Genomic DNA, 11,496 nt, shown 5'->3' with positions numbered 1-11,496 from the left:
CTGATAAGATTACATTGTGTACTTTTGGTGGTTTATATAATTAGGGTTTGAATGTAGCTCTTGTTAGTTAGTTTGATGTATAATAGATTTTTCTTAGAACACTTTCTTATGTTCTTTGTCAGCTCAGTTATCAGCCTCCCGTTCGTTAGCATTTTACCAGGGGTATGATTCCAAAGTATTTGCGAGAGGTTTCAATTCTAGGATCCATGGGTAACACTGTAAACACTCGTATTTTCCCATGGAAAGAATCAGAGAGCGCAACAGATTTTCAAATTGGGAGGATCCACAGCCCTTACGGGCCTGAGCCCAAGTTCGGTGTTTATATCACTCATATTTGGAGCCCATTCTTTCTGGCCCAATAAAAGCCCAGTCTACGAAACCCAGCCCTAAAATGGGATTCCTTTGAATAAAGTAATAAACTAAGAAATAACAGATATATAGGGTTTTTAAATCGCGGAGGGAAGGAGCCGCTGTATACTCCTCTCGCACTGCTTCCACACTCTTCGTTGCTGTTGGTACCTTCGTGCACTGCATCTGAATCTGTTCTTCAAAGGACAAGGAAGAGGAGATCGGAAGTGTTAAATTCCGGCTCCGGTGGAAAACGTGGAGGAGGAAAAATGGCTTTGGCTTTCGACGAGTTCGGAAGGCAGTTCATAATACTAAGGGAACAGGAGCAAAAGACGAGATTGAGAGGCCTCGATGCACACAAGTCTAACATTTCTGCAGGGAAAGCGGTGGCTCGCATCCTCCGCACCTCCCTAGGTCCCAAAGGCATGGACAAGATGCTCCAGAGCCCCGACGGAGACGTCACAATCAGTTAAGTCTATCGTTTCTTTCGTTGGGGCTATGCTTTGTGAGACAAGATTATCCTAGTAATTTAATTTTCCGTGATTTCCTGTTTGGCATTCCATTTCTATCATAGGATCTAGTTTCTGCAGCATCTTTTTGGGGGCTAGAGACTGTATTAAGGAAGTGGGATTAGAAATCCTCCTGCATTAATTATTTATGTTTGCATCTATTTTATTTTTTGTGCCTTGAATATAGAATATTGATTTTTCTTGTGCTGCCGCTGCCCTGTTTTAATTTTTCACGGTCAGTTTCCCTTATATCATTCAATATTTTTTCAGCGAATGATGGTGCAACAATCTTGGAGCAGATGGATGTTGACAACCAAATTGCAAAGCTGATGGTTGAACTATCCCGGAGTCAAGATTATGAAATTGGTGATGGTACAACTGGTGTTGTTGTATTAGCTGGTGCACTTCTGGAGCAGGCTGAGCGGTTATTGGAGCGTGGGATACATCCAATTAGGATTGCAGAAGGCTATGAGATGGCTTCTAGAATAGCCTTTGAACATTTGGAGCATATAGCTGAAAATTTTGAATTTGATTCATCGAATCTGGAGCCTTTGATTCAAACTTGCATGACTACTTTGTCCTCAAAGATGTGAGTTCAACACGCAATCCTAGCTCTTACACCATCATTTTCAAGAGTTTAATAATACAATGTTCAACTGTTCACTTCATGCTGCTATATTTTATTTCATGCACATGCCGACATACTTGTTTAAGCATTGTTGTTTGTTTCAAGCTCTTCTGAATTATTCCTCAGTTTCTTGTGTTGTTTTGTTCTCTTTGTTACTTCCTGCTTTATCCCTTGGCCTTCATCACTATGAAGGTTCCAACTTTTCCCCGTGGCCAGAGTCTTGATATGAATTCCTCATCTTATTCATTTTTTGCTCCTTAAAAGTTGCAGATGTCACTGTTCCACAAATGGCTTCCATCTTGTGTTTGGATATCTAGTCAAATTAATAAAATATTCAATCTATTTCTTTACACTCAAATTTTGTCAATGTGCATTGTGGAATTTTTATTGTCTTCTCATATTTTCAATGTTCTGCTAATTTTAATGTTAAAGGCTACTCATGTATATATGTAGTTCCTGTAAATTAATGGTCTGACTTCCAAAAAGCTTGGTCGGTAGAAGCCCAGTTAGCTTGTAGTATTGAGCAGATCTTTAATGGGGACAATTTTGGGGAATTTTTAGTTTAGGTAAGCCTAGACATATTCTTAGAGATTTTGTTTCTCCTGCATGATAGCTTTGACCCCCTTTTGAGTGGGTTGAAACAGTACCGATGGTCATTATCATACTTCATGGACTCACATTTGGCTTCGCTTTAATGATGGTTAAACCCCCTAGCCTCATCTTTGCTCCCTCCCACACACTAATTTTTCGGGGTTTGGTGCCGTTAGTTACTTTTACATTTGGCGTGCATGGTAATTATGACAATGGATAAGTATGATGTCTATTTTGCACTTTATTACTCTGATCTTGAACTTTTTCTTTGTTATTCTGTAGAGTGAATCGCAGCAAGCGCAGTTTGGCTGAGATTGCAGTTAAAGCAGTTATTGCTGTTGCTGACTTAGAGAGGAAGGATGTTAATTTTGATTTGATCAAGGTTGAAGGGAAGGTGGGTGGTAAGCTAGAAGATACTGAACTAATTTATGGCATTCTTGTGGACAAGGATATGAGCCATCCACAGATGCCAAAGCAGATTGAAGATGCAAAAATTGCTATCTTGACTTGTCCATTTGAGCCACCAAAGCCAAAGACAAAGCATAAGGTGGACATTGATACAGTGGAAAAGTTTCAGATTTTACGTCAGCAGGAGCAGAAGTATTTTGATGACATGGTTCAGAAGTGCAAAGTAGGTCTACATATGCTAGTTTTTGAAATCTGTCATTGTCCAATATCTTATCCACTTTGTGACTGCAATCTTCTTTGCAGGATGTTGGTGCTACATTGGTCATCTGTCAATGGGGATTTGATGATGAGGCCAACCACCTGTTAATGCATAGAAACTTGCCTGCTGTTCGATGGGTTGGTGGTGTGGAGTTAGAGCTGATAGCCATAGCCACAGGTGTGTTTTATTATGTCTTTGATGGGTAATTGATTTTTAATTTGATTTTCAATGGACTGTACAGCTTTGGTACTTTGTGTCACCCACCACTTTGCGTTTATGTTGCTTGTGCATGCACCTTTGTAGGTGGAAGAATTGTGCCAAGGTTCCAGGAGTTGACCCCGGAGAAACTGGGAAAGGTATGTTCTTTCGTTGCAGTTCCTCAGTATATGTTACCTGATTGTATTGTTTCAGGATATGGATTCACAGCTAGAATCATTTCGAGATTAATTAAAATAATTGTTCTTAATTGTAGATCTTAAAGCCTGCTATATACTTCTATAGCATATAAATGTATGTTGACAGCACTTTTCTGGTTTTATTGTTAGTGTTTTTTGAAAATGTGGAACCCCTCCAATGGGCCTGTTGATCCGTTCAACTGTCAATGCTATATATTCCCATCCATGTTGATTGCAAATGTTTACAGCAATATTCTTAAATTTACTTATGTCCATTGCTTCTGATATATTTCATTATTTTTTACAAGGCTGGTTTGATTCGTGAGAAGGCCTTTGGTACAACAAAAGATCGAATGCTGTACATTGAACATTGTGCAAATTCAAGGGCTGTGACTATATTTATTCGGGGAGGTAGATGTGTTCCAGCATTCTTTTATTTAGAAAGACGGACCTAAGCAAAATTAGGGGACCTTTTTTGGCATGATTTAGACTATTTCCTTGTGTGGTGATTTTGTGTAGGAAACAAAATGATGATAGAAGAGACAAAGCGAAGTATCCACGACGCACTATGTGTTGCTAGAAATCTTATACGCAACAATTCCATTGTATATGGTGGTGGGTCAGCTGAGATTGCTTGCTCAATTGCTGTGGAGGCTGCCTCTGATAAGCATCCAGGAGTTGAGCAGGTACATTCATTTTTTTTTGCATGCACTATTAAGACTGCATTTGTTTATATATTTATTTCTCTCTGCAGTATGCCATTAGGGCATTTGCGGATGCTCTGGATTCCGTTCCCATGGCCCTTGCAGAAAATAGTGGCCTCCAACCCATTGAGACATTATCCGCTGTGAAATCTCAGCAAATCAAGGTAAATTTGGTTCCATGATCGAATTTTGTCTAGCTGTTACGGTTCTGATTTTCTTTTCTACTCCACATGCATCTTGGGTTTTCTATGCAATGATTTAAGTTTTTATTTTGCATTTGATATTCAGGAGAACAACCCCTACTATGGAATAGATTGCAATGACGTTGGTACGAACGACATGCGTCAGCAAAACGTCTTTGAGACTTTGATAGGGAAGCAACAGCAGATCTTGTTGGCAACACAGGTCGTCAAGATGATATTGAAAATTGATGATGTGATTTCCCCATCTGATTTCTGAAAAGTCTAGTCAATCGGAATGAACTCATGTGAGCTTTGTTTTTGCTCAGATTTTTGAACACGTAATACGACTGCCCATCTTTTATTAAGTTATTGCAGATTTTGCTTAATACTTGAACAAAGTTTTACAGTTTAGCCGGTGAAACCTGTGCTCGCTTATTTGTATTAAGGTACTTGTTGAGTATATCTGAGGTCTGTTGTTTAGGCTATAGAGGATTTGGCTTCTGCTTTGCATACGCTCCAGAGGCTTGCAGCAGTATGAAATCAGGATGTTAGCATTTTCCTGCCACCCCCATGATAGACTGATAGAGCAATAGGGATTATACGAACATTAACTGAATGAATTTTAAATTAAGATGAGTTATCAATGCAGCTTAAACCAATGCATGGACTGGACTATCCAACTTCAGGCCTTGGCACTATATATCCCATTTACTGGTCAATCATCATGCAGCAGTACTTGTGCTTGGACCATTACCTTTCTAACTTAAAATCTTCACAATTCTTTGTTTGTTTCCTAACTTAGAAGCGAATGGAATGATAAATTTGGGGCTAACTAAAATCAATATCAACCCGTTCTGGATTCCACCTTACAGTCTGGTTGTTAGCAAGTTCTATACCCAGCTGCCCTTTGTCTCCGGCCCCGAATGCGTAAAGCTTTCCGGATTCAGTGAGGGCAAATGTGTGGGCATTCCAGTATAAGGAATTGGTGAGGCTGATTTGCAGCACTCGTTCGTTCAGCTGCTTCAGCGAGGTTACTAGCTCTGGACTCGACACATTTGCATGCCTATTTCCCTGTAAAAAGAGAGAACAATGAATTAAACCGCGATTAATCGTATCCAAAAGCCCCTGTAGGCTGTTACATCTCTACAATACTCTGCCACGAAAAGATATCACTAAACGGTCTACTTTAGAAATAGCCGAATGGCGCGAGAAAGCCTTACCTGTCCATCAACAGGAGCTGCAGCATTATGTCCAAGACTAGCATATTCCCCACACCCAAATGAGAACACCTCACCATCTTCAGAGACCACAAAGGTAGTATAGTCCCCTGTGGCAACATTTACAGCTTTGACATTGCTCAACGCTTCAACCACCTTAGGAACTGACTCACATTCTTCATTCCCATGGCCCAAACATCCATATCGACCCCAACCCCAAGTGCAAACCCGTCCATCTCTACCTACCACAGCAGCATGCCAAGCACCAGCGGCAACAACTGCTGGCTGAAGGTTCAACAACTGAAACTGTTCAATCAGTCGCGGATACTTTTCGTCAGTTTTTGCCCCATGTCCAAGCTTCCCACCCAAACCACAACCAACGGAGTATACTGACCTGATAAAGTTCAAAAAAAGGAAAAAATGAAAGTGGGAGAGTTGCTTAAAAACAGTTCTCCATTTGAGGTAACAGTTGAAGCATAAAATTAAAAATTTAAAAAAAAAAAAAAAAAACTTCAAAGAGTTGACTGCTGCCAATTGTGGAAGATGAGGCCACTGAAAGCCATCAACAAACCCTGAATTATTTCAAATAATTTGCAATGATTTTCAAAATTTGACGAGTGAGCAGTTATATAAAATTATCAAGCCTTAATGAAAATGTTTCAGGGTAAAGGAACTTTCCCCCATAGAATGCTATAGCTGAAGGATGTAGCTTACATTCCACTAGGTTGACAGGCCAGACAAAGAAGATAGCAGTATCCAGCAGCAATTTGAACCACAGGTATGTTTTCTAGTGCTCCCAACAAAGGATGGGGCTCTGCATCATTTGGATCAGTTTGATGACAAAGTCTTCCATCACTTCCCCAGGAAAATGTGTAAACCCTACCTTCTCTAGACAACACAGCAGTAAAGAAATTCCCAATTGCAGCTTGCACTACAAATATGTTTTTCAAAGACTCAACCTGCTGTGGGGTTGTAACAAGTATACTTCCTTGAACACCATATTCACCTTCCCCAAACAAGTCCTTTCCAAAGGCATAGACCTGTCCTGCATCGCTAATCAGCATTGTCCGACCAGCCCCCACAGCTGCTTGGATGATCCGAATACCTTGCAGGGATCTGCAATGCAATGAAAGTTCCATTAACTTCAGCCTAACCCAACAATTTCACTTTGCATTTGGCCTGCATTTTCAATATCAGGTTAAGGAGTGATGAGGGAATCAACTACCTAATTTGTCGGGGTCGCCATTCTTCTTCAGTGGTTCCATGCCCAAGTTGTCCTGAGCTATTAGAGCCAAAGGAGTAAACTGCTCCCTTTGAGGTCACAGCAATACTGTGACCAGGCCCAGCTATGGCCTGGGACTTCTCCCTCCTGCAACATACTTCTCCAACAAGCAAAAATCTAAGTACCAATTTCCATGAACCCCCACATTTCTGCTTCAAGTCCTGACGCTCTTCGGCTGTCATTGGCATAAATATGGCTCTCTTTTGGCACGTGTCCAATGCAGCAAGCTCTGTGATAGACAATTCAAAGTCGGGGGCGAAATTGGCAGGCTGCCTGAAGAAGGAGGATGTTGCCTGTAGCACACACATTCAAAATCAAATGAGAGCAGCATTGTCAATTCTAAAGTAAAGACGTGACTTCATTGTCAAAAGGGGAAGGAAAAAAGGGAACTTGCCTCAAGTTTTGCAAGATCTTGAGGGTCCAAATTACACGCAGTGAGGACATGAAGGACTATTGAGGGGTTGGCAGCCAAAGGAAATTCACCGGGGTGAGAGTCCCCAAAACAATGGCGTTGAACACGTTGGAATGTTGATACAGGAGCAGCAACAACAATGCTAGCAATTGGCTGGTCAGGGATGGCATGATATTGTATAGCCGGAGTTCCACTCGTTGTGGCATCCATGGGCACTGCCAAGAGTTTGCAGTGCCCAAATTTTGCAATGTAGGGGGTTTGAAACTACTGAAATTCAGTAAGACATCACATTACTCTCAGTGATCCAACTTATGACCAAATTTAGAAACTTCAATATCAGTCTTACGAATTATACATATTTAAGCAGTGAGAAGAGTAGGAATAAGCATCATCATCATCATCTACCTTAAATTATGGACTGATCAGCAAACTTCAACTCTCGAACCTACATATTATGGCAGAACCAAATTATGCACAGATAAAACAAATCCATGTAATTAATGTATCAGCCACAAACCCATGAATCAGATTGTCTCAAAAATGATCAAAGAGATATGGTCAGAAGTCGGAACAGACAAATAAAGAAACTTTATGACCAGATTGTTTCAATTCAGATATTATAGAAGAAATTAATCAAAGCCAGGTATACCAAAAGAAGACGACTTGGAAGAGAAGAATACTGTTCTTCCATAAATGGTATTCCACCCCCAAAAGAAACCCAAAGAGAAAAGACTTCTAGAATCAAAAGAAAACATTTATGTGCACGTATACTCATCACCGGAAGTCAAATTGACCCGATCAAAATCGGACCAAACAAGAAAAACATTTCTTAACAATCATTCAAAACCCAAAAACAGGGGATATTGTTTGGTACACTTTTGCTGCACAAAATTCAGCAAAATCCAGTTTTTTAGAGATACCCAGATCCTAAACTGAAATCAGATAATCCACTTCACAACTAAATTTCTGATGATCAAGCAAAATATGACCACAATCGCGGGCTCAAATAGATGGTATAATCGTTACAAAATGTTTAGATCGTGGCAAAAAAAAGGATCAAAAATCGAGAATTACATAACATAAAGACCCGTGATTCCTCAATACCCATTTGCATCTTTCAACAAACGCATAAAATCCCAATTCTTCTCAACCAAGAGCGACAAATTTTAAATCAAAATTGGAAAGAAAATCCAAGTGGGTATCTGAAACAGGTTTGCTCTGTTTGAAAAGACAAAGAAAAAGAAAGAATTAGAAATAGATGATAACCCAAAGAGAATAAGAGGGATTTCCTTTTATTGTATGAACGAAAGAGAAAAAGAAGAGAAGGAAGAGTGAACGAATGATTAACAATGGAGAGAAAAAAACAGGCCTTTCAAATTTATCTTGTATAGGAATTGGGAGGTCTCCCCCCTCTCTTGTTCTATGATTCCATCTCTAATCCGTTTTCTTAAAGCGATGAGGCCATTGCGTTTGGTGGTGAACGAGATATAGAGAACATATATGCTTACAATCACCATATATATACATGTCAGCTTCGTCTTAACTATGGTAACTTACTTTACCCCCAACCTCTGGTTCCACGAAATCTGAGGGTAAAATAATTCTCATGAAAAAAAGAGGCAAGAAAACAGAGGCTTTTATTAACCAAGGCCGTTAAATATAAACGTTATTATTGTATAGTAATTAGTAAACTATTTGATCGAATAATTTAGAAAAATAAAACTATTTGATAAATTTGACCCCAACCCTATATGAATTTTTCATGTATTTGCTTTGCACTAGTAATTTATCGTATCGGTCGTGAATTTATCTAGTGTATGCTCACTCGATAAAGTAGGGTACTAAAATAAAGTTTTAATTTTTATGATTCATTTTTAGGATTCAAAATATTTTTTAAAAATTTCAAACAAATATATTTATATTTTAATCTTCTTACAAACTAACGATATATTTTTTGTTCGAAATAAAAATCAAATACAAGCCGAAAAGTGCATGAATACAAATATATACATACATATATAAACAAATATGTGTGTGTATATATATATATATATAGTCCAATTTTCCAAATTGGTGTGAGTGGCTTATATACCAAGGAGAAAAAAATGTGTAGGATAGGAGACACATGTAGCTACAAGTGATCATGATAATAATTACCCACATCGAGTGGGAGACAAGTTTTAATGTTTTAAATAGGGATTTTATTATCGTTTAATTATTAAGTATATAGTCTCAATCCAATAAAAACGTATCTATATGGTGTGGAAGATATTATTGTACATCAATATTCTAATCATCCTAGTAACAATTAGACACTCAAGACATACACAAATCAATTACTTAAACACTCAAAAAATCATACACATATAACACTAATAGAGTTTGTTTCTATGTACTCTAATTTTCAAGAGTTTATTGATATTGATTTCAATACTCATCAAAAATTCTGAAAAATGTACCAATATGAAGTGAAATTAGTTTAATAAATTTAATGTTATCTTATTAGCCTTTGTCTTTTTATTTCATATATATTTTTGGAAAAAAAACTATTAAGAAGATTAGTACTAGCTTAAAAGAATATTATACTTAATTTAATTAATTTTGTATTAAGAAGATAATATAATAGTGGCAAAGGTCACATGCCAACTAATTAACCAATTGACTAGGCTTACTCATTGAGTTAATGTGGCTTAACCATTTTTCACTTTATTAATTATGTGGCATGCATTATTGGGGGCAAGGCAACTAGTTGGTGTTGTTAAGTAATAGACAGAACAAACCATGCACAATGACAATATTCATGCAATATTAATACATGATTTATGTGTGGTTGCTCAAAGAGGGGTTTGTCTCCAATGTGTGTCTCCTTGGCGTGCTTATATATATTATTATTATGGACAAGATATCAAAACATGTCAATATGTAAGATTTTGAGCAAAACCTTATGAAGTGCAATATATGGCTATATATATATATATATATATATATGCTTGAACTTATAGACATATCTTCCAGAGGTTTTGTAGGGGTAATGTAAAGGAGATGTTATAGAGGTATTCTGTATTTGTGTGGTGTGTTTTGTCTCGCATGGAAAATGTAGGGTAATGTTGCCTTTGTGGTGCCAAATGGTGTTGAATATCTTTGGGGTCAAATTGTATAGATTCGAAAAGTTTTGAGTTATATTCTCACTAGGAGCAACACCCATGTAGTCACACATTAGTCTTTGACTAAACTTACCGTGTTGTCAGTGGAAAATTTCTATGTGCACGAACCATCGGATGTTCAAAGGATAACCTTGTATGATTCATTCTCAATTAAAAAAATAATAATGTTGCATTTGGCTTTGGAGGATATAGTGAATTGGGAAGGGTTTTCTTTCATCTAATAAAAGTGTTTTTTTTTTTTAATCTAATACGAGTTGTGATAATCATTCCCATCATTCACAAGATAATTACTGTTGGTTAGTTTTCCTCCAAAAATGTTTGGGATCCCAATCATTCATTTTGTCTAGTCATTCTAATAATTCGTCTCGTCCCTTAATTGATGTAAGTGTAGGGGCTCACAAAAACTGGTGATTGAACCAGAGAATGACATATTAGTCACTAGGATGATTGGAATCCCATCGACTGAAATCTCTATCACTTTTGTTTTGCCTCAAATAAGAAATTAAATCACACAAAACAAACCATTCCCATCATAATCAATGCTAAACCGCAGACAATGTGACTGGTGATGTTCCCACATCTTAATTTGCAACCACATTTTTCTTGTGTTTGTCAATTAATATTTAACTTAAATGTGGGCGTCATCAATGGTGAAACATGTACTTATTTGAGTAAAATAATGATTTCTCCTAATGAGGAGACCAAAGAGAGTTGAATTTTGAGAGTTTCCTTGTTGCCTGCTGTTAACTTCCTCCATAAAAAAACATGCGGAGGAATCAGTTTCTGCGTAGACGCCAGGGCATTTATAGAGACTCTCTATTCATCTCTACATTTAGTTTTAGTGTATATATTCATGGTTGAAACTATATACGGATAGCTAAGTCGATTATCTCTCAGGATATATGGCGGTTGGGAGTTTGAACCAATCAATTGAAATACTTTTGTGAAATCTTGATTCCTTATGTTTGTCTCATTTTCGGATTCTTACCCGCATAAAACTTCGATCCAATCTTACCTATTAGGTAGGCTGTCACTAGCGTTGTACGAGCTGTTCTGACAACTGAACATTAATTAGAGGAACATATTGTCCAGGAAATGGAGAGAGTTTATTCTCTTCATGGTTACTTGACAAAAACCACACCAAAAAAAGGGCAAAAGAGTACTTTTCATCCTCAATTATTGGTCGAGTTTCATTTTCATCCCTTAGCTCTTTTTTTCCCTTTTTCGTCCCCAACTATGAGAAAGTACCATGTTTATCCCTCAAATAAATCCGGCCATTGAAAAATCCTACGTGGCATTATATTGTTCGTCAGAACAGGTTTTTCTCAACCTCAATCTTATTTGAAAGGACGAAAATGATACTTTTTAATAGGTGAGGGACGTAATTGGGAGAAAAC

At 37.8% G+C, this 11,496-nt stretch overlaps 2 protein-coding genes across 3 annotated transcripts; one reads left to right on the top strand and one right to left on the bottom strand.

Annotated features, from left to right (window-relative positions):
• Positions 1-439: 439 nt before the first annotated feature.
• On the top strand, positions 440-4,435 carry LOC119991248 (T-complex protein 1 subunit epsilon). The gene is made up of 9 exons (XM_038837548.1): positions 440-816; positions 1,128-1,446; positions 2,359-2,707; positions 2,788-2,920; positions 3,047-3,099; positions 3,447-3,549; positions 3,658-3,824; positions 3,893-4,006; positions 4,131-4,435. Exons 1-9 carry the CDS (start codon positions 618-620, stop codon positions 4,299-4,301), a joined length of 1,608 nt encoding a protein of 535 aa, XP_038693476.1. The 5' UTR covers positions 440-617; the 3' UTR covers positions 4,302-4,435.
• A 175-nt stretch (positions 4,436-4,610) lies between these two features.
• LOC119991247 (ultraviolet-B receptor UVR8-like) lies at positions 4,611-8,423 on the bottom strand. 2 transcript variants are annotated; one of them, XM_038837545.1, is made up of 7 exons: positions 8,305-8,423; positions 7,341-7,380; positions 6,918-7,202; positions 6,467-6,816; positions 5,956-6,357; positions 5,245-5,635; positions 4,611-5,095 (listed from the first exon to the last, which is right to left on the bottom strand). In XM_038837545.1, the coding sequence occupies exons 3-7, from the start codon at positions 7,143-7,145 to the stop codon at positions 4,853-4,855; spliced, it is 1,614 nt and encodes a 537-aa protein (XP_038693473.1). In that variant the 5' UTR covers positions 7,146-7,202; positions 7,341-7,380; positions 8,305-8,423; the 3' UTR covers positions 4,611-4,852. The 2 variants fall into 2 exon arrangements, with proteins under 2 accessions (XP_038693473.1, XP_038693474.1); XM_038837546.1 differs by having other exon boundaries at positions 8,010-8,411.
• Between the last annotated feature and the right edge of the window lie 3,073 nt (positions 8,424-11,496).

This window comes from Tripterygium wilfordii, chromosome 22 (assembly GCF_013401445.1).
Source record: "Tripterygium wilfordii isolate XIE 37 chromosome 22, ASM1340144v1, whole genome shotgun sequence".
Lineage (NCBI taxonomy): Eukaryota > Viridiplantae > Streptophyta > Magnoliopsida > Celastrales > Celastraceae > Tripterygium > Tripterygium wilfordii.
This window is presented reverse-complemented; position numbering and strand designations above follow the sequence as displayed.

Excerpts from the sequence above, each read along its gene's own strand:
- LOC119991248 (XM_038837548.1), top strand. The coding sequence starts at position 618 with ATGGCTTTGGCTTTCGACGAGTTCGGAAGGCAGTTCATAATACTAAGG. Across the intron at positions 1,447-2,358 it reads ACTACTTTGTCCTCAAAGAT|AGTGAATCGCAGCAAGCGCA; the intron begins GTGAGTTCAACA and ends GTTATTCTGTAG. Across the intron at positions 3,825-3,892 it reads AGCATCCAGGAGTTGAGCAG|TATGCCATTAGGGCATTTGC; the intron begins GTACATTCATTT and ends TTCTCTCTGCAG.
- LOC119991247 (XM_038837545.1), bottom strand. The coding sequence starts at position 7,145 with ATGGATGCCACAACGAGTGGAACTCCGGCTATACAATATCATGCCATC. Across the intron at positions 6,817-6,917 it reads AAGATCTTGCAAAACTTGAG|GCAACATCCTCCTTCTTCAG; the intron begins GCAAGTTCCCTT and ends TGTGTGCTACAG. Across the intron at positions 6,358-6,466 it reads TGGCGACCCCGACAAATTAG|ATCCCTGCAAGGTATTCGGA; the intron begins GTAGTTGATTCC and ends ATTGCATTGCAG.